At 40.8% G+C, this 21,413-nt stretch overlaps 1 protein-coding gene across 4 annotated transcripts in view; it reads right to left on the reverse strand.

Annotated features, from left to right (window-relative positions):
* The window catches only part of pamr1 (peptidase domain containing associated with muscle regeneration 1), an 84,477-nt gene that overhangs the window by 15,013 nt on the left and 48,051 nt on the right, over positions 1–21,413 (reverse strand). For 3 of the 4 annotated variants that reach the window (XM_039808849.1, XM_039808850.1, XM_039808851.1), the window contains 3 exons: positions 4,922–5,098; positions 3,702–3,827; positions 2,997–3,111 (listed from right to left, as the gene is read on the reverse strand). In XM_039808849.1, coding sequence (XP_039664783.1) covers positions 2,997–3,111; positions 3,702–3,827; positions 4,922–5,051 — 371 coding nt within the window. In that variant the 5' untranslated portion in view covers positions 5,052–5,098. Of the gene's footprint in view, positions 1–2,996; positions 3,112–3,701; positions 3,828–4,921; positions 5,099–12,781; positions 13,206–21,413 lie in introns of those variants that run through there. The other variant, XM_039808848.1, reaches the window with a different exon arrangement.

Here is a 21,413-nt window from a genome sequence, read left to right on the forward strand (position 1 = left end):
CAACCTTGACACTTTTTTATGGATGACAGTAGTGACATAAGGCAAACACATTTTTTGGGTGTAAAACTTTCTGTTGTGTTTCTACTATATTCGTGTTACCCTGGATTATGAGAGCCCCTGTTTTCCCTGGCAGTGCCACACCAGCTGGCATCACGGAACTGCCGCTTTTAAAATCTTCAGCCAGCAAACAACTAATGAACAGTAATCATAGCTACTGAATACATTAACAGCTGCTGAAGGTGATTTGCCCTACTATTGCATAGATTACTGCACTTAATGGGGTGTGAAATGAGTCTCATTTTAACCAGGTACCACAGCAGTTAAATATTTAGATTGATGTTTTTGTTTGTCTAAATGTAATGATTAGTGGGAGGTAAGTTGCAGCAGTAAAGATTAAATGGAACAAGTAACCTTAGATCATGACAGGTATAGAAGTAAGACCACATTATCACTGTATGCACTAACCTTTTGCCAATATTGTATGAGCTAAGCTGAAATATTTGAGATAAAGCACAATAATTGTTGAGACTTGGCAGCCACAATTAAACGGTTAGCACGTCAAGAAACGAAAAGCAGATGCCTATCATTGGTTTTGTGGCTTAGGCAGGCTTAAGATACATCTTAAGAATGTTTAGACCCCTTTATTTAATAGATTGTTTATTTGTTAACATTCATTATGTGCCTCTTTAATGGTTTTAAGTTCATATCCAAGTCTAATTTAGCATCTCGTTATTTTAGATCAACAGCTATTAAATGTCTATAAAATATATCCATGAATGCTGAACAAACATGTTGCTTGCACAACATTATTTCCAGTTTGACTGGCGAGCACTGGTATGACAGGTGTAGGTAATGTGTCAACGTTTCCAAAACGTGCTTTGTGTGCTTCAACAAAGTCAGGACATCAGGAAGGAGTGGCTTTAAGGACTGTTTAATGTGAATTTGAGTGAGTATAATAGCTGTTGGTGAAATTAACATATAGTTTCAATTCATGAGCTGTTTGATTCAGTTGCAGTCAGAGTGTGACATTGAGAGGACTGCCAGCTGGATTAGGAAAAACACAAAGGAGTCTCCTTTCGCTTTCTCTGCGATTTCAGATGTAATCTCCTTGGCCACTGGAACGGACATGAATGACTGATGAACTTTATAAAAGGCACTGGCATGCACCCAAATCCTCTTATTTTACCCTTTATCACAGGCCGTTTGGTTAGGGCTGATATACAGTAATGCTAAATGTTAGCCTACAGCAGCTCCCAACAATGAATGTCAGTTATAAGTGATGCTAGGGTACTGCGATAACACTCACATCACGGTACACCACGGTACAGTAGTTAAAGATATACAGGAACTGTTGCCAGTGATTCATTTAGTCCTTTAGGCACAAACATACAACCTATTAATCTATCTGTGAGCAAAGCAGCTCTGTTTCATGTAGGGGTTTTGTATATGTCACAAACGGCACAAAAAAATGACATAAATATTAGTCATCTCTGTATTGTTTGTCATCACAGAATGGATTTAACCTAGAAATATACAGTATGTAGTTAAGTTTAATGAAAAGCTTTATATATAGCAAAAAAAAAATATCTTGGAATGATTAAATGTCTTCTATGCGCACACAAACTATTACCGTATGCATGGCATGCTCATACTGTATGGAGCTTTTGTTCTGCTAAAACCCTCAACAAATGCTCGCCTGTAAAATGCTGTTTGCGTAATGGAGAAAATGAAATAGAAAGTTGACTGAAAAGTAATAACTTTCCTGAAAAAAAAGAGGGTGTTTCCAAACTTTGCTGTAGAAATGCCATCGGTCCCTGACATACATCTTGCGGAAAGATCTGAACTGAGTGGAAATTCAACTGAAGCAGGTCAGCCATTAACAACTTTTACAGATGGACAATGAAAATCCCAAGTGGCGCTTTAATGCCAGATGATACAGGGGCAATTTATACTTTATTGAAACAAACGTTTGCAATATTCTGCAGTTTCCAACAGGCCTTTTTTGTAAGCTGCAGTTATTATATCCATATCTACTATTACATATGCACTTGTTGGCAATTTAACCCAATGGACTTCCCCATGGTTTTATAGGGATTCTTCATTTTAAAGTAGTTCCAATGAGAACTGTTGACAGCGAAGTATGTGGATTATTCAGAATAACCAGGGCACTGTTTCTAAGAAATCTTTTATGGTAATTTTAGTCACGGACCACCATTTTGGTCAAGGCTGAAATATTTCAGCAACTGCTGGATTGCCATGACAGTTTATACAGACAATTTGTGGTCCCCAATTTTAATTTGTCCAAGTTGTGTCTGGTTTATGATTACATTCCTGAAAGCTAATGGCATTTCCCATCAGCCTCAGCTGTACGGTTTAGTGTTAAGCATACTAACACTATGGTTGTGAACTAGGTAACCCCACACACACACACACACGTTTAAATAAAGGAATTCACGTTTAAGTATTATTGTTCGTATTTCATTTATTTTTATCGTGTACTTTTGGTGGCACTACTAGATTTTTGGTATCGTGAGATCCCTGTTTGGTGCGCTGTCACTAAAACAACCACCATGTCCTGCACTGGAAAACGTATTTTTCTGTTATGTCCTTGGCGGGGACGCATCAGGATGCATTACACTTACACTAACACTATAAAAAGGTATGCGGTCAAATGCATCCCAGACCACCTCTGCAAGTAGTTTGAGTGATCGGCCTATTTGTGATCCAACTGCACAAGACTCATTGTAAAACCAAGTGTAAACAGGGTCTTAGTCTTGTTTGAAATTGTAGCTGATGGAGAAGACAAACAATATAACCTGTGGTTTTACCCATCATGCTTTGTGATAGGCAAAATCAACTACTCTCAGTGAATATTAACACTAACCTTTTTGAAGTAACCTAAGTAATTGTACCTCCAAACTTTGCTCTGATGACACAGGCAGGTAAATGAGGACCACTACAGACCAACTATAGAAGCAGAAGGTTCATGGTCTCACCTGAGCTCTATGGTAAAGGGACGGTCCACCTGGATGGTCCACTCACACCGAGCATTGTTGGGGTAGCTCTCGAGCACCAAGTGGCCCTGCTGTTTACGGATCACTCCCCCACACTCTGAAAAACACATGGGAAAGAATTCAACTTTGAAAACTTGGTGCACTTTAAATTTTGGTGGCTGTTAATTACAGCTCAATTATTATTTTGAGGGTCTACATTCAGCTGCGTTGGTTACCATTCAAGCCAAAAGCAATTGCATTTGACATTCCAAAGCCACTGCAAAAGCATAGTGTTGTGCTCAACAACATAAAGATGCATAAACACAAGGCAAAAAGGCCCACAGAGGCAACAAGGCATTCAGCTGCCTTTACAGGTTCTACTTATAATTAAATGTATGTGTGTTGGGCCCCTTGGCAGATTGTTGCATATATGATATATTGAGAACGCTGTAGCCAGTGTCCAAATGTTACATATAAAATTGTTTTATGTGATTCCCAATTGTTGACTTTAACTTGTCTTTCAGCTCCTCATGGAAAACCTCCTGGGCATATGGCAGCATTCCAAGCTGGCATAGTTGTCCCAGATGAGGATAAATCAGCAGGGAAGGAAAGTACACATGAACATGGTATTCATTTCGCTTATAGAAGAAAATCATTACAGTAAAGCCATGTAGTATCCGCTAATTGGGAGAGAATGAAGAGACTTACTCATGCAATCTCCCCCAGACCAGCCAGGCCGACACTCAGCGCAGTATTTGCCAGTAATGAAGAAGTCATCCCTGGGGCCCCATGTCCCATTGTTACAGCGCTTACAGTTCTCAAATATACTGCAACCTGAAAGAGAGCCGGAAACAAAATGACATTAAAGTAATTAATTAAGTCAGGCTGACAGGTCAGAATACAGACAATACAAACAAATTAGTATTGAGCATTTTAAAAGGGCTGTTATTGTTTGTCAGAATTGGGAACACTTTCCCCACATGGAATCCCAACCTCATCAGACCCCTGCCTAGTTTCCTTTAAATCAACTCTGCTAAACTCATCACGCTTGTCCTTCACTACAACAGAACACACACACACACACACACACACACACATACACACACACACACACACACACACACACACACACACACACACACACACGTATTAGTGCTTCCTGAAATAGAAATGTGGAGAAAACCCCCTGAAATGCCTTCCTGGGAGGATGGATTTTCACTTTATAGACTGCTTTATCCAATGGGGGGGGGGGGAGAGAAAGCAACATCTGACCTAAATACAGTTATGGATTTTAACACAGGGCTAGTCACATATTTTTGTTTAACAGTAAAATGTTATGTAAATTCCAAACGGCTGTTTTTTTTTCCCTATAAAGGAAAACGAGTTAATTCCAGCTGTGAAGAAAACATGACATACTTCTACAGGCAGGTGGCATGTAGGAAAGCAGGCGTTTGGATGCGTGAGCTACGGCACATTTTTGTATGTACACACCTGTATTTCTTACACAGACAATGATGCGCTCATATCTGAGCACAAACACACCGATTTTCATTTCGTTCACAAAATCAACGTTCAAATCACTCCTGCACTCATTCAAAAGGGTTCTGCCAAGAAGTGAAGAGAAGGAGCCAATGTGAAGTTAGCCAGGAAAACAAATTAGATCATCAGCCACAAATATTTTCAATCTTTCTGTCATACTGTTTGTAATGGTACAGGAGTTGATAGACATCACTTGGTCTTGCAAAAGCTATACTGCAGATATTAGAGAAAGACCAGTTTCAAGAATGGAGATGTATGGGCTCAATCAGCAGATGTAGACTTTATAAAGAGAATACCAACTTGTTATTCTGTTCACAAGGTAATGAAGTTTGCTACGTGTCATAAATTAAAAACACCCATTCAAATCTGAATATTTGCAGAAGTTCTACCTGGATGGATGATGCAGGGGTCACACTCATTTATGGCGTTGCGGCAACAGGGCACCGCGTAGCCCACTGGAGTCCCCTGTAGGGGGCATTTACAGCGGATCACATCATACTCGCAGCAGCCTCTGCACATAACGTTCCAGTCTGGGCCCGGGCAGTGGTTGTATAAATACCTGTAATCTAATGATACATCAGGGTCAGCAAACTCAGCAAATCATTTGAATAAGCAAGCAGGAAACATATGTTTATGGAGCATATTATATGTGCACAGAGGTAGAGAGGAAGATGAGTAAAACATGGAGAAAATCAGGACAAATGTAACAATTGGCCTTGTGGGGAAATATGTGCAGAAGCCTGAGCAGCAGTGGAAGGATTCTGGTGAGTTCAGTGTTTATGTAAGCTGCTACTTTGCACTGGCTCTCTGGTTATTTCCACTGCCACATGGTTGCAAGCTCCTTTTCAGGGGACCACAAGTCTCTTGGTAGTTTACCTCCTCTGTGTGTTCTCATACTACATTAGGCCTGCATCAGACAACATGCCACAATGGTAAAGTCACTGACACGGAGAACCGAACCGAACAATGAATCAGAAAGTGCTTCTTCTTTGTAAAGTTTTTACCCAATAAATGCAATGTTTAATTGGACTGGAAACCAGTGATCCAAGAACATTTGAGTCTGAGTCGTTATAATTATGTAACAGTGGATTTAAAAGCTGAAACAGGCAAGTGGAAATTCTCCTGTGGCAGATGTGGACGGAGAACTGACAGAAGCTGCACTTTAGACTTGGCACAATGTTGGTGCAGCGTTTTTTTTTTTGTTATGTACCCTCCTCCCAGCCCTCTCTGCCCTCAACCCTCTAACCATTTAATCTTCCCGATACTCCCCCACCTAAAAACACACAGACACACTGTTTTTATTTGTAATGCCATAGCTGCACACTTGGCCTATTTGTTCTTTATAGAAGTTTTGTGAAACCAAGAATCTAAGACACGGGCACACAAAAGCAGCAACCAGAAGCGATTAATCTATTTGTTTGCAGACGGTCAACTGGAGAGGAGAAGCACAGCTGTCTTGGAATGCTGCGATTGGTCCCTGCTGCCCTTCCACATTAATGATATCATAAATTGTGTCTCAATCCAACTACAATCTGGCCTTCTCCTCAGCTATTTCTCCTAGCAGAGACAGTGAGGTATGACAAACACACTGACATTAATCACACAGAAAGAAGGTTGTGTAATTCCACTAGTTCAACTTTAATGTGAGCGTCTTTTAAGGACAGAGTTAGTGGTTTATAAAGCTGCTGCAGTCGTTTAGCTGTTTTATGATTCTTGTCAGTTCCTCGGGTCATTTATTGTTTTGATAATATGGGCTCAGCTGGATTTGTGTATTAACCGTAAAGCATGTTTCGCAGGCCAGTGACAACATGGAGTCAGTCTGCTCTCTTTGTGGCACGGGGTGCAATAGATCTCAGGACTATGACTTCATCAAACACTGCCGTCCATTACACAATGCCCAGGCTGTCACACTAACCGCTAGTTTTCTTGTGGTAAAAATTAATTTCAACTTACTCTAACTAACTCCTCAGCTTTGCATTTGAATCAAAGCTGACATTCTTGTATTGTCTTTTTTTTATTTTGTTTGGTTTGCCTCCATGAAACAAAAAAAAGGAGAAGCTCATAGTTTCTGTTGAGATTGTTGTTTTTGTGGATTTCTTTTAACCAAGTGTCAGGACCGCAAACATCCATGGTATGGGCATGGCCTGCATGTTTATAGAGATGTCTGTTGAGACAAGAAGAGGGCACTGTGCAAAGATTGGGATTATTCACCGTCCTGTGAGTCAAGTACAAATATGCATTATGACAAAGGCACAGCAAGTAAAAACAAATAATGTTTTATTACAGATTTTTCTTTTAACTGTTACAGTCTAATTTCAGTAAAATCAAGTTGAATAAACATAAACAAAAGTACAGCCCATGCTTTATTTAAGAGTACTCCACTAGCTATGCACTGCACTTCTATAACATTGTCAGACTCACGTTGGGCATTCAAAAAAAATAAGATTAAAATCAATGCAGCAGAACCGGAGATGCTGTCTTCTTTATTCCACACATTCTTCTTCCTTTTCAAAACATGGCGCCTTCATTACCCACACTGCAACGTGACCTCCTCATCTCTGCTCGAGCCACTTGCCTCAAACAGAGATGAGAAGCAGGCTACAGAGGTCTGGTAAACTCACTTCTTAATTCCACACCTCTGGATATTTGTTTTTCTTTTTTAAATTCGTAGTCTCAAATTGCCTCAAGTGACATCCCTTTGGAAGACATTATGCATCAGAGCTGCTAATTGTAGCCTGGCTTTTCACTGGAGTCCAGGAGTCCATCCAACCTCTGGTCTGCTTTCACTTACATACATTCAAATGCAGTTGGAAGCAACTTCATTTTTTTAACAACTATGACTGTTGTTATGATTGCAATATGACCCAAATTACAAAAGTCAGAGGCTGGGAATTGTCAAACTAGAGATGCTGGACTTAAGCCATTGTTGACTGCCACACTGGCCAATTCTATCTAGTCTTTAAACCACTACATATACCTTGCAATGAATAACAGTGCTGGATGGAAACAGGGTTTAAAAGGTGTGATGTCTGCCACATGGGGATTGAGAGGCGCTGACACCATCTCCTCTCCTTATGGGACAGCTTTTCTGCTTCCTCGCTGAGGTTTGTAAACGACGCTTGCTGGAGAGACTGTGAAAACTGTGATTTATAGGACATAAACTTGAAAGGGTCAAAAGACTTTATGAGCTGGCCTGGTAATGTCATTACATGGATCGCTGCTGTGTGTCTTGTCCTTAGATAGACAAATGACATCCTGTGGTTAACTGCCCTCCGTGCACTTACAGAGAAGCCCCTGATTTACAGAATAATAGAATATGTGTTAACTAGGACTGGAAATGCTTCTTCTATAGACAATAACATGAAAGGGCATGCATGTATAAAGGGAAACGTTTCCAGAATTCCCTCATGCTGTTTTCTTAATGCTCCTCCTTGAGGTAAATAAACACAGGCAGCAGTGTTTTCAGTTTATTCGCTGTGAATGGTTTCAGTTTGCTAACCTCCAGCTCTGTTGATAAGGCTGTTGTGTTTTTCTTCAAAGCGTGACTCCGAGGTTTCTCCCCCAGTGCTGGAAGCATGCTGCAATCTATTTTTCACACCGCTCGCATTTGCCACTTGCGCTGCACTCAAAGTTCAAATTATTTCAACGGGAAATAGCTTCCTTGCCACCCTTGATGACGAACACCTGCGCTGCGCTTGGCTCTCTGCGCTTGGCTCTCTGCGCTTTGCTCTCTGCGCCCTATAGCGGTGCGCAGAGAGCAAATCACGTATCATGTGTAGGCAGCTTTACTGTGCTTTGGCTTGTGTCCCGCCAATTTGAATTTATTCATTTCAGCAATAAGCTTACTGCCTTGTAAAAATTACATCTGCGAGCGCTTCCAGGTCAACACCTGAAGGTAACTACAGACTGGACAGTAACAGTTTCATGTGGGTTTTTCAGCACTTTAGGAAGGTCTGAACAGGTGTGGAAGTGCATGTGTACAGGAGTAAGCCTACAAACGGAGGGTGCAAGCATCAGTACACGCATGAGCTCATCTTCAGTGTTTGGGCATTAAGCCCATCAGAAGCAATATCATTTGAAATAGTTTTTGGACACAATGTATGTTTTTGCAAATGTGTGGGAAAAAAATGGACATGCAAATGTCACTCTATTTATCATTGTGTTCCCCAGACCTGTAATTTAACCCAAGACTGTGGTTGTGGTGTGTCCCTGGCTAATGTGTATTTAATCACAAACTGGAAGTGTTGACAGTTGTCTGAGAGGTACCCTAACAAGGAAGAAATTCATCCTATAACAAAGTTTGCTTCCTTATTGTGCGTCATGGCTGTCTAGCACATTTTTCCATCCAATCTGTTTGATTTTGATGTGTTTTTGTATGTGTAATAGCGTCCACATATTTTCGCCGTTCACACACAACTATTATTGTGTGTTAGAAGACGCTGGCACCAAGCCACAGAAACACAATTTAACAGCAGATCATAGAGGTTTTTTCCCCTCTTACGTAAGTGGTTTCTGTTTGTTTTTTCCAGTCCAGATGTTGAGCTCCTGCGTACTCCTCGACATGCATTTCAAGAAGCCATAGAAATGAAAATAGCAGTGACACGGGCATCATAACAGACGCCCCGTTGCCTCGTGGAGACCTGTGTGGGTCACAAAGCACTCCCACCCAATCAGAAGCTTTACAGGCCCACGTTGTTAGTGGGCATGTTTGAGCTGCACACCTTTAATGTGGATCCAGAGACTGACATCGTTATTACCGGGGGCAGAGATGTGGTCACGGAAATTCACCTGAGTATTTTGACCCTGCGTCTGACCTTAATAACCTGCTGGCCCACTGACCTGTGGAGAGCCACAGCAAACCCTGTCTTCAGGCAAGAACAATCTATAAACTTATCTCGTTATTGTTCAGTTTGGAATCAACTTTCTTACCGTAAAAATATATTCTGTCCCAATATAAAGCTCACAGATACACATACTGTAGCTGTTCCACAAGTCCTGGACAATCAGCACTATTGATAAATGGATACACTTAAAATGTGCTGCAGGGGCTGAATTTGACCCTACAAGTGACTCATATGCCTGCATCAGCTCCGAAACTGTGCCAAGGTCAGAATTTGCTGTCATTTTGCATCAGCATTGACTTTTGCCCAAGTTCACGTTTAGAGCCAAGAGTCTCAAATAACTTGTAAAATTGTGTTCTAACTTGATATAAAATGTTTTAAGAGATGCAGCTGGGCATTTCTGTGACATTTAAACCCATTATTGTGTAGTTAGCGTTTTTCTTGCTCACTCAGAAACTGTATCTTATCAGTCTTGTCTTGCGCCACACCGGTATCATAGCTGAGCTATTTTTAAATCCAAACAAGCTAAAGAGCACAATGCGGAGACGGTTTGAGCGGAGCTCAGTGAGAAATTTAAAATGGCTTGAACATTTTTATCAAACAGAGCACAATGCTGTGACTGTGTCACCTATGTTGGACATGTATAACTCTATTCTGCAGGCTTGACCAAGTTATATAGCAGTTCAACATTTTGGGAAATATGCTTATTCACCTTCAGAGTAAGATGAGACGATTGATGCCACTCTCTTGTCTATATGGTAAATCTGCTGAAAATGGTAGCTTCATACCATCACCAACTGATTAGCTTAACTTATCTTAAAGACGGGAAACAAAGGGAAACAGCTAGCCTGGCTTTAAAGTGTATAATTAAAGTGAAAAAAAAAACGGCACGTTTTGATTTTACGAGGGTTATATGTTAGACTATGTTTTGGCTCTGAAGCAGTCACTTACTACTTCTTCCCACTTCATCTGGAGACTTCAGACAGGGCTGCCCCCAACCAAGAAATAGTCCTGCCTAACCCTTTCGCATAACCGCATAATCACTCTTCAGTTATTGTGCAGATTAAACACATGAATAGCATGCTAATTTGTGAGTTTTAGAGGAGCTGGTAGGCAGATTTTGTTAACATTGTTAACATGACACGCCATTTAGACAGAGCCAGGCAAGCTGGTGCCCCCTTTTTCCAGTCTTTCTGCTAAGCTAAGCTAAGCTAAGCTAAGCTAAGCTAGGCTAAGCTAAGCAAACTGGTGGTAGTTTCATATTTAACAAACAATCATGAGAGTGGTATCAATCTGCACATCTAAGTCTCAGCAAGAAAGCGAAAAGTCATATCTTCCAAAATGCTGAACCATTGCTTTAACGTTCAGTTCACCGAAATTACAAAAAAACCCACATTTTCTCACTTCCCCCTAGTGGCATCTACCAATGCCAACAGTGCCAATTTAATTTGACCATTCTGCTTTGCATAATCCTTGCCAAAACATCATTAAGTTAGACTTGTTCCTTGCCATAATTAAGTGAGAATTTATGTCAGAAAAAGTTCCCTGTGAAGAGAATGACAGGTTACAGTATATATCTGATGAATAAACTGTTTCCTCCTGACAAAATGGTGCTTATTTTATGCTGATGGATCTTGGAAAAATTGTTGTTTTTATAGCAACTGTAAGTGCATGTATGTGCGAGTGTATAATTCCTTTTGCCTACTGGCCACAGCAGCTGTCTGGTATTTTGAGGTTGGAGTGATTTTGCTATCATGGAACAGGGAAACTCCCAGGAGAGCTGTGCGGCCATTGCGGATCTGAATGTAGCCCGATCCCAAGCACTGACACTCCCAGTGGTCATCCTGTAGATTTGCTTTAAATAAACTTCCCTCCGCTATGGAAACCACAAACCTAATAAAATATCCTCTCACTCTATTACCCACTTTAGTGAAATGGTATGAACACACACCGATATGTTGGTCAAACAGGAGTCTGAGATATGCACATTTGTTTTCAGCATTTTGCTCCTAACCTTGGAATGAACTCTTGAGTCTGATACGACATACTATTTTTTCCAAACTCTTAATCAGAAGCCATGTTTTTCTTCTTGTAGCTATATTCTGTGGCAAGATTTCACTTTCCCCAATGTAATATCATTTTTTACGTGTGCTAACCTTGGTCTTTGTTTCCTACAGCACACTACCCAGTAGCCCTGACAACCTCCCTGAGGATTTTAGCTAAACACACTATAAGGAGAGTGTACAAGAACAGGACATCTTACGATTCAGGTGGGTGGAGGATCCTAAACAGGAAGCCTTACATAGATAAAAAATGCATTAGTAGGGACGCCAAAACATGCACAAATAGACACAAACACAGGCACACACACACACACACACACACACACACACACGTAAACAGACATGTCCACAAAAGCAGGATTTGCATGTAAACACCTCTGCTCTGCTTGGAGAAAAGGAAACTATTTCAGATTGCTCAACAGAATATATATCATCAGCTGATAATGCACGATTATGAAACAAGCCGTGCTGAGAGTGACTCAGCTGACAACAACATAAGCAAGCAAATCTGCCAGGGAGATCTCTCTAATTCGCTGCAGCTTAATAACAAAGCTGTCCTCTGCCCAACCCTTTGCCACATTCACCAACGTTACAAATTGAAGGTATTATTTTACTGCCTAACCTTGCGATGATGAATCAGACAGAGGGCAGAGGTTTGGTTAGGAGTCTTGGAGACGGTGTAAGGTATTCACATTACCACAGCCAGCGTGATTGACTCAAACGTGACTCATGTCTTCCTGCAGCAGTTCAAGTGGTCACCCGGGGTAAACTGGCAGGGGCGATCTCAATCTCAGGGAGAGCACACTTTAGCATTTAAAGAGAAGCTCTCACACAAAAGGGAACAAGTGCCAAGATTCAACACCCCTATTAGGACTCCAGCCGCCTCACTTTACCTCAAGGAATGTGTGGCCGCGTCCAACTTCTTTTATTTAAGAGCAGAAAAACAATCCCACTTTCATTTCACACAAAGAACAACTGGAGTATAAAGATCACAGAGCCCTTTTTTTTTTTAATGTGACACTACAATAACAAACCCACGCATGGCAATCCCTCCCCTTCTGTATTTCAGAACAAGAGTTGTAAAGTCAACGACTGCACAAACTTGTCAGTGCTGGTTTACTTTGCAGCCTCTGTTAAAAAGCTGGATTTTACATCAATGTCTCTCTGTCTGTCTTTTTTTACAAGCCTTGCTGAGCGCTGTTGTGCTCTTAAAGGATAGAAGGGAAGAGAGGATGGAGAGAGTTGCTGATGCCGGCTTTTTGAGAACAAAGAACTTAAACCAAGAGGTTGTGCCAAACATAGAGAGAGGGAGAGAAAGAAGAGCAGTGAACTTAAAGTTTCTTACCGTAGGGCCAGGCTGTCACTTGAGGTAAGTAGATGAAGAGGGAGATGAAGAGGAACCAGCCCTCCTTGCAAGAGATAAAGGTGCTGGTCCAGGGGGTTGTGTGGGCGCCCCCATGGGTTTGTCCCAGTTGCAGTCCCCGTCCCGCAGACAGCATGCTGCAGTCTGGAACTCTGTTTACTTTCTGAACTCAGCTGACATCACCTTCTCTTGGCCCTTCAGTTCTTCCCTCCCCCCTCCCTCTGTCTCTCTCCCTTTCTTTTTCTCTCTAAAATTTCTCTCTCTCTCTCTCACTTCTTCTTGGCTTCAGATTACAGCCCAGCCTCGCAAGGAGTTTCACTTGCAGTGGTCTCCCAAAAACTCCCCTCGCTCCACTCAGAGGACGACGTCACTGCTCTTGAATGAATGCAGGCTCCACCGTTTTATGCTTAACTCATTATGGTGTCACAAACCACGCCCACACACACGCGCACGCACGCACGCATACACGAACACACACACACACACACACTGATGGAAAGAACATAACCAGTTTGTTCTAAACTATGTGCCTTCAGAACTGACAGTGATGTGGTAAAATAATTTACAGTATGTCTGCTTCACTGCTTATGTTTTCATGTCTGTGAAGTCTTGAGGTCAGTGTTATTCAAGTTTACACCTTGCTAAGCTTGAAAACAGCATGTGGTGGTCTCAGAAAGCAGTCTGTGTCAAACAATGACAGTCAGTCAGTATTTATTGTAAGATTAAAGGAACGTTATTTAGCAAAATGCTCTTGTTTGATACCACTCTTAAACGGGAGAGAGGTATCAACCCTCTCGTCTAAAGTCCCTTTCACACATTCACTGCAAACCTGAAATTATCCAGACATTACCCGATTGAGCTGTACAATCAGCCAAAGTCTGCATATTTATGCAGGGGCTGCATTTTTTCAAATACGCCGCACTTTCGCCGCATAAATCGCCGGTTTCCACGCAAAATATGCGGGGCTTGCATGATTTCATAATCCCCGCATTTTCGTTGCAAAAAGGGCACATATATCTTAGCAGAAAGTTGAAAAATGTTGCGTTTACTTCACACAAGAGCAGCCATTTTCCCCTGTTGCCATGGGAACGTTATGAAGTGACGTAACCCCCTGTAATCGTTTTTTGTCATGACAAGTTGACATTGTTTGGGTTGTCTTGATTATGACAAGTTGACATTAACCAGGATGACATTACCAGAGGATGTCTTTGTCATGACAAGTTGACATAATGTCATCCTGTTGAATGTCAAGTTGTCTTAATAAGGACACTCCAAAGAAATTTAATGTCAAGTTGTCATGACAAAGACATCCTCTGGTAATGTCATCCTGGTTAATGTCAACTTGTCATTACAAAGACATCCCAAACCAATTTAATGTCAACTTGTCATGACCAAGACAACTTCTGGTAATGTCACTTTGATTAATGTCAAGTTGTCATAATCAAGACAACCCAAACAATGTCAACTTGTCATGACAAAAAAACGAATGACACTTAATGACAGAAGTCATAAATGTTTATGACTTGTTTATTTATCATTTATGACACATTCATGACAGTGTCATGTCATAGTTATGACAGTGTCATGTCACGATTATGTCGATACCTTCAAGTAAAGTGTTACCCTCCAGGCTATGTCCGGACCTGATTCATCTGACATTGTCCGGAGTTTGTATGTGAAAACAACTTAACTCTTGGCAAGAAAGGGATTATGTAAGCACATTTCCAAAAATCTCAAAACCATTCCTATAACAACTGTACAACAACATACACAAATACTATTTTAGACTATGGATTCCTGATGAGCCTTTTCTAATTACTTTCATCAGCTTGATGCATTATTAATGTTAATGTTATCCTGCAAATTAAATGGTGGAGAAAATACATTTAGACAGCAGTCCCGCTTCCAAAAATGAAGACTCGAGCAACAGAAAAGTAGCCAGTGTAAACACAGTTGCTCAAGATACTTTTTTTTTCTTCTTGTTTTCCTTTAACGGTTGTTATTTTGTATGATCTCCTGGGTGTGTTTTATTTCAGCTGGATACAGCACTGGAATTAATTCATTTGTTCTTCGCCCACTGGGACTCCAAGCTGCATGCAAGAGCTAGCAGGGAATACAGATCAAACGACTCAGAGCCGCAGAATCAAATATCTGTAGCAGTTCCCCAAAACAGCAGGAGTTAGACCATAGAAATAAGACATGAGCAGTGCATGTATGGGTTTGGTAGGGAAATTGCAAAACAGACCTAAATCAAGAAGGTTCATGAAGAAAATAGAGGAATGAAGACATGGGGATAGGGATACAGAGGGAGCAAAGAGGCAGGAAAAAATGTAAATCAAGGAAGAGAGAGAGGGGAAAGGAAACACTGTCTGCCTCTCTGCACTGTCTATCCACCTTTCACCACCTCTCTACTGTTTGTCCAGATGCCTAACGATTTATTATTTGAAACCCAAGGCGTTTTTTTAAGGTTAATGTGGACACTGGTTTCGTATTTTCAGAGAGGCTACATCTGCAGTCTACTCTGTTAGCACAATAGACTGTATACATCTGTGTACTGTGTAAAAAAGTATATTTTTAATTGAAAACTCTTACACTGTCACACTATTTGGTTTAAATATATAGTATATCACATTTTAGTCTAACGTTGTAGTGTACACAGCTAGCTGAGAAATTATTGAGCTCAGTTCCGACCAAAGATTTGAGACGAGTTGAAACCTGCAACTACTTTCAACGCACCGGTCTGCAGCGTTCTAAAACCCGCCAGTTGACACCCATGCGACAAGACGAGGCGACGGTATGATCTCCATAGCAACGACTCTTCGTACTTTCGTTCTAACTTCCGACTTCCAGGCTTTTTGAAGCTGGATATGTCATTTGTTGCGTCTAAATATGAATGTGGATAATGTAAGTGATAGTGAGATGCTTGCTACAGTTACAGTACATTTCTATGATCTGTGACAAATTGGCAAAAAACACGTTTGATTTCTCTGATTCACGGCTTTGTCCTAGGAGCTCCCTCTCTTCAGTCCCTCTCTAGCTCGCCTGACCGTACGTGATTGCGGGTGCACGTTGAGCCTCCGTCTCTCATTGTATTTCTGTAGTTTGCAGCTGACTTTACAAGATGACTTTGCCATTGGCTGTTGAAACAGGTGACGTCCCTCACGTTCTTAAACCGGCAACTGGTGACTTGACCAGCTGAGTCGCAGGCGCCACCATCAGCTGGCTTTAGTCGAGCTGAGACGGGTCGGTTCAGACCGCTGCAACTTTTCCCTGCAACGCTCGAAAACGGTTTTGTCTCGTCTCGTGAATCTTTGGTCTGGACTGGGCTTTAGACTGGGCTTTTTTTTTTTTTTTTGTGGGATTATTTAAAAAATTAATTAATTCTCCTACATTCAGAGTTTATAGTAACTATTAGGGGTGGGAATCACCAGAGGCCTCACGATACGATATCATCACGATACTTATGTCACGATACAATATTATTGCGATTTTAAACATATTGCAATATTCTGCGATATATTGCAATTTATTACCTTTTTTCCAACTTCAAATTTTTCCCAGTTTCAAATGATGTCCCCAAAGGAAAATTTTGTCAACATCGGTTTTATCTAAAGAGATACATTTCTCTGTCTGTTCATCTCACTTCAATTTTATTGCTGCAAAATGGGATCGTCAATCAGACAGACACATATATCATAAAAGATCGATACTTGGCGTCTGTGTATCGATACAGTATTGCCACTAAAAAATATCGCGATACTATGCTGTATCGATATTTTCCCCCACCCCTAGTAACTATGAGTATTGGAGGGGAATACAACTTCCAGGAAACGAGCCGTCAGGACATCCGTACGGTTGTGATGTCACAACTATAATATATTAGGTAGACAGCGTCACTAACAGTGCTGTCACAGTCATTTCCCGGCTGCAATGACGGTGCAGAGACTCCAATAGCGCAGATGTGAAAGACCTGGAAACACTGGGCTTTTTCGGGACGGGGGCTTAAAGAGACAGGCACTAAAACAAAGCATTTCAGAGGTGAATTGGGGTATATTCAGACAGACAGTAAGAGAAAAGTATTTTTCTTTTTTTTTTCTTTTTTTACATTAAAACATATAAACATGTTCTAGTAGAAACCAAAAATGCAAGCATGAATCTGAAAATTAGCACAATAAAGGACATTTAAAGGACAATTCCAGTGCAAAATGAACCTAGGGGTTACTAACATATGTGTACCGAGTCAAACGTTCTCTGGGACATGTTTTCATGCTAATCGAATGGGTCTCTAGCTTTAAACAAGCTACCAAAAACTGGTGGTTAGCTGCTAACGCTACCTTTCTGGGCAGATGGTAAGTCGCTATTTTATACCACTAAAAGCTAGAGACACATTTGAATAGCATGAAAACATGTCCCAGGTAATGTTTGACTCGGTACACATATGTTAATTACCCCTACGTTCATTTTGCGCCAGAATTGTCCTTTAAATGGTCTATGTAGCTTATGAAGGGCTTTCACAGAAAACACACACAAAAAGCATCCAATGTGATTCCGTCATTGACAGGAGCCAGAAGTTATGGCACCGATAATGTTAAAGTAGATAAGATATTGGAAAAGTTACTTTTGTGCATCTCTGAGGTCTCACAGTTATGTTATTCTACACTCTCTGATCCTACCAGGAGTAAAATAAATCTCAAGCTTTGCAGACAAATTCAAAGAGGGGTCAAGATACCAGGATTCAAGATGACATTCTGTTGAAGTTCAAATTATGCTTATTAGCTGATGTGTAAGATTGACTGCTTTTTATTTTGCACTTTACAGAACACTGGTGATATTTGATTGCACGTCTGGTCTGAAAGAGCTCTTATACCTTCAGTTTTTCTAAAAAAAATTCAAAATTAACAAAATTAGACACATGGTTTTCACTGGACATCGACAAAATAATGTCTGACAATGGATGCCGCATCACAAAACTCAATAATACACTGATGTGTAGTTCTATCATGTTATCATTAGCATCTGTTTGGCCCACTTGACTCTCGGAGACTATCATTTTGTCCACCTCACTAGACAACCAGAGCCCTGTTGATACCTTTATGCATCATTACTGTAATAGAGATATTTTCCTGAATGGAAAAATTTTTCTCATGACCCACAGATCACGCTCATCCTGGGCTGCACTATAGAAGCATCTCAGCTGGCACCACAGTGACTTTGGCTGGTCAAAGAAAATGGCCACCCTGCCCACAGCGCACAGTAAAATCTCATTACCAAGTACACGAAGGGAGTGGTGCACGGGGCTCAACAAATTACCTAGGAGCCATTACACTTAATGGCATCCACTGTTAACTACACATTCCTTACAGAAGATTTTTCAGAGGATATTAAGTAAGCACAGTCCCAAAATGTCTAATCAGTTCATTATTAATGGCTTAAACGTGTTTGTGTTAAAGGTCCCAGAGTTCACAAAATGAAGGTGTCTGACTATGGAGCCATGTGGTTTTACAATGAAGTAATCTAATCATGGCATCACATTCATCCCGTTTCTATGGTTACACAGTGGACACAGTAAACATGAGCGCCTTTTTTTCTCCCAACAGTTAACGGTCTCACTCTATCATGTCACGACCTGCCGTCTCAATATGATGCGGTGGATGGAAACTAGGCTGTGTGCTTCACAGGTAAGACAGATGAAGCTGCAGCAGCTTTTTAGCAAAGCCGGCGACAACTGTTGCCAGGACCATAGTGGCACGACAAGGGGCGGGTTAGTAACTTAATAGTGCAGGACTGTGTCAAACTGGATGCCAAATATGCTCTCATTTATGTGCTGCACTCTGAAGAGAACATTCCACTTATGAAGACAACTTGTTTTTATGAACTCTCTTAAGGTTAACTATTCTGCACAGCCACTGTGTTTATGTATAATTAGCTGTCCCTAAAGAGGAGCAGGGCTGTGTCTGCCATTTTACCTCACTACTCTTTATCCATTATTACACATGTGCAGTTAAAAGAGAGGAAGGAACAAAAAGAGGTAAGATAGATAGTGATAATGGCATAAGTGATGGGATAAGTTATAAATAGACTGGAAGAATATATATAGTACACATTTAAATGTTCTTAAGGATATGTGCCTGAACTTACTGACCCTGTTTATATGAAGCCTGTCCCCCTGCATGCTTATAATCCTCATTTTGACATTTCATATATGCCTAAAGGTAAATCCTGCTAGATGAAATATACAGTGCCTCAAGAGTTACATTTCACATCACTCCCGCTGCCCATCCGATTCCAGATACTTCAAAGCATTCTCAGTGCTTGAAACGCACACTATATATTCAAGAAATCTTGCCAGAAACATCTAACATATTTTTGGCTCACATATATGTACCCACTCTTCGATTTAAATCCCACTCCTGGCTTTGATTTACCTCAATCTTTAAATCAGATCGAGTTCATTTATACATTACTTTGCATGACGCTCTAAATCTGTCCTCCAGAGCCTCCACTCAGTAAAGCTATGCAGCTATAGTTGCCCTGGCTGGAAATGACAAAGACTTGGATTTCATCGCAATGGTTGAGGGGAATGACTTTTTACTTAGCTCTAGAAAAGATAAGTTATACAACAAAAAATAAGCTTGACAAGTTTTGGAAAATCTGGAGCATTTTCTAGTATGGATGTGGATGGTTGGAGTGATTACTAGCTGGACCAAGAGTGTTTTTTTATATATATATATATATATAAATAATATAACATTCTCTTAATGCCTGTAGTGTGCCATCTGTACTGTACGGTGTTGAGATAAACAACGGCAGTATGTTTTTCATGTAAGCATACTCCTATGGATGTACGGACTTATGACTGTGGATACTACAGCTACTACATTTGAGCCTTGGTCTTTTTTCTGTTTTCTGTTATGTGCCTTGTACTGTTTTTGTCTGTAAAATGTACAAAAATTTCAATAAATACATGGTTTAAAAAAAATTTATAAATAAAAAAAGACTTGGATTTCACATCCCATTACACCCTGTTAATCCCACAGCAAAAGGTCCATCTGCAGGAGATTGCAACAGCAGGGAGCAACATTAAAGTAAAGATTAGTATAGCACCCTCAAGGGCATCTATAGATAGGATGCTAGAGATACGGTGCACAAACTGTATCTGAGCCTACGCACGTGCATGTGTGACCTGGTGAGCTCCACACCCATATGATATCCAGCATGAGGTATGAACTCTTCCATGTACCTCCAGGAACATGCTATATAGTCGAGTCACTCTCTATTGCATTAAGTCACAGTTTGAACATAACGTAAACCTTCTGGCAATCTGTAATGAGGAACTGTGCTTCGTCTGAATCACAACATAGCTGATCATTAGAAAAAAAATATATATATTTGGAAACAACTTATATTATAATAGGAAACAACTTCATCCAAATTACAGCATATGCAAAATATCTGCAGCCCCTAGCTTTCTATGCACAGCCAAATGTAAAATAAGCCAGTATTTGCATACCTCAGCAAACACCATTACACACATATGCCTTCTTTGAATGTTTAGTTGAGATTTTAAAGAAAACACAAGAGCTCTACCCTTAAAAAATGCATTGGAGACTCGGTTTCGACAAGGTCACCTTCTCTTTAAGTACTATGAGTGGGATTTGTCTCAGAATAGTCTCACGCCACCATCCAAACACCTCTCACGATCATAAATCATGTCTAGCCCATGCGAGTTTATAGGCAGACTGTATACTACAGCTGTGAGGTCTAAAACAGAGTCTTATGAGCACAGCTACAAAACTCTGAAAATGAAATTGTTGAAGGGGGGAGGAACAACTGTGGCTGGTAGCAGTAGCGCACTGGAAGCTCTTTGAGTAATTGCCGACCAAGCTCCCTACTTGGAAGATAGAGCCACACTGGCAAAAAAAATAAAATGTCACTCTTATAATGGAAACATCAAAAGGACATGGAAGGCGACAGATAGATAGAGAGAGAGAGAGAGAGAGAGAGAGAGCATAGTGTGCAGGAGAAAGTAAAAGCCTTTCCATCTGCTCTGCGTTCTGACAGGAAGTGATGAGGTCTCATGAGACCTGCCTCTGCTTGTGTTTATTAGGCAATTGCATTTCCTTCCCTTGATCCGTGTTTATAATAGGCTGACCCTTGCTGTGTCATTGCTACTAAAGAATAGCCACGCAGGCAAAGAACCAGACAACTGTCTCACACGGGAGAGTTTGTTTTGGTGTGCCATGGCAACTAGGTTTTTGTTTTGGACTTCTTCTTTTTTTTTTATCCCCTTCCTGTCACCGTACGCAGTGGTGGAAATACTTTGGTCCGAGAGATATATTGGAGAAAGAGAAAAAGGTTGAGCTGTGTTAGGTCAGTGTAAGAGAGCAGAATTGGAACCACTAAGCAACTTTAAAGTAGAAAAACAGCCACCCAAAGCCCATTAACAGAAACCCAACATTTTACAGCACATCTCACCAATGCGACGCTCCAATTCTCCTACTCCTGTCCAACTTTCTCTGTGTTTTTGTTATTCGTCTCTATTGGTTATAGCTCTTGAGCCGTCTCCAGACAGGAGCCAGTGATCTCAACATGTTCTCAGTGACAGATGTGGCAT

Source organism: Perca fluviatilis, chromosome 8, assembly GCF_010015445.1.
Source record: "Perca fluviatilis chromosome 8, GENO_Pfluv_1.0, whole genome shotgun sequence".
NCBI classification, from domain to species: domain Eukaryota; kingdom Metazoa; phylum Chordata; class Actinopteri; order Perciformes; family Percidae; genus Perca; species Perca fluviatilis.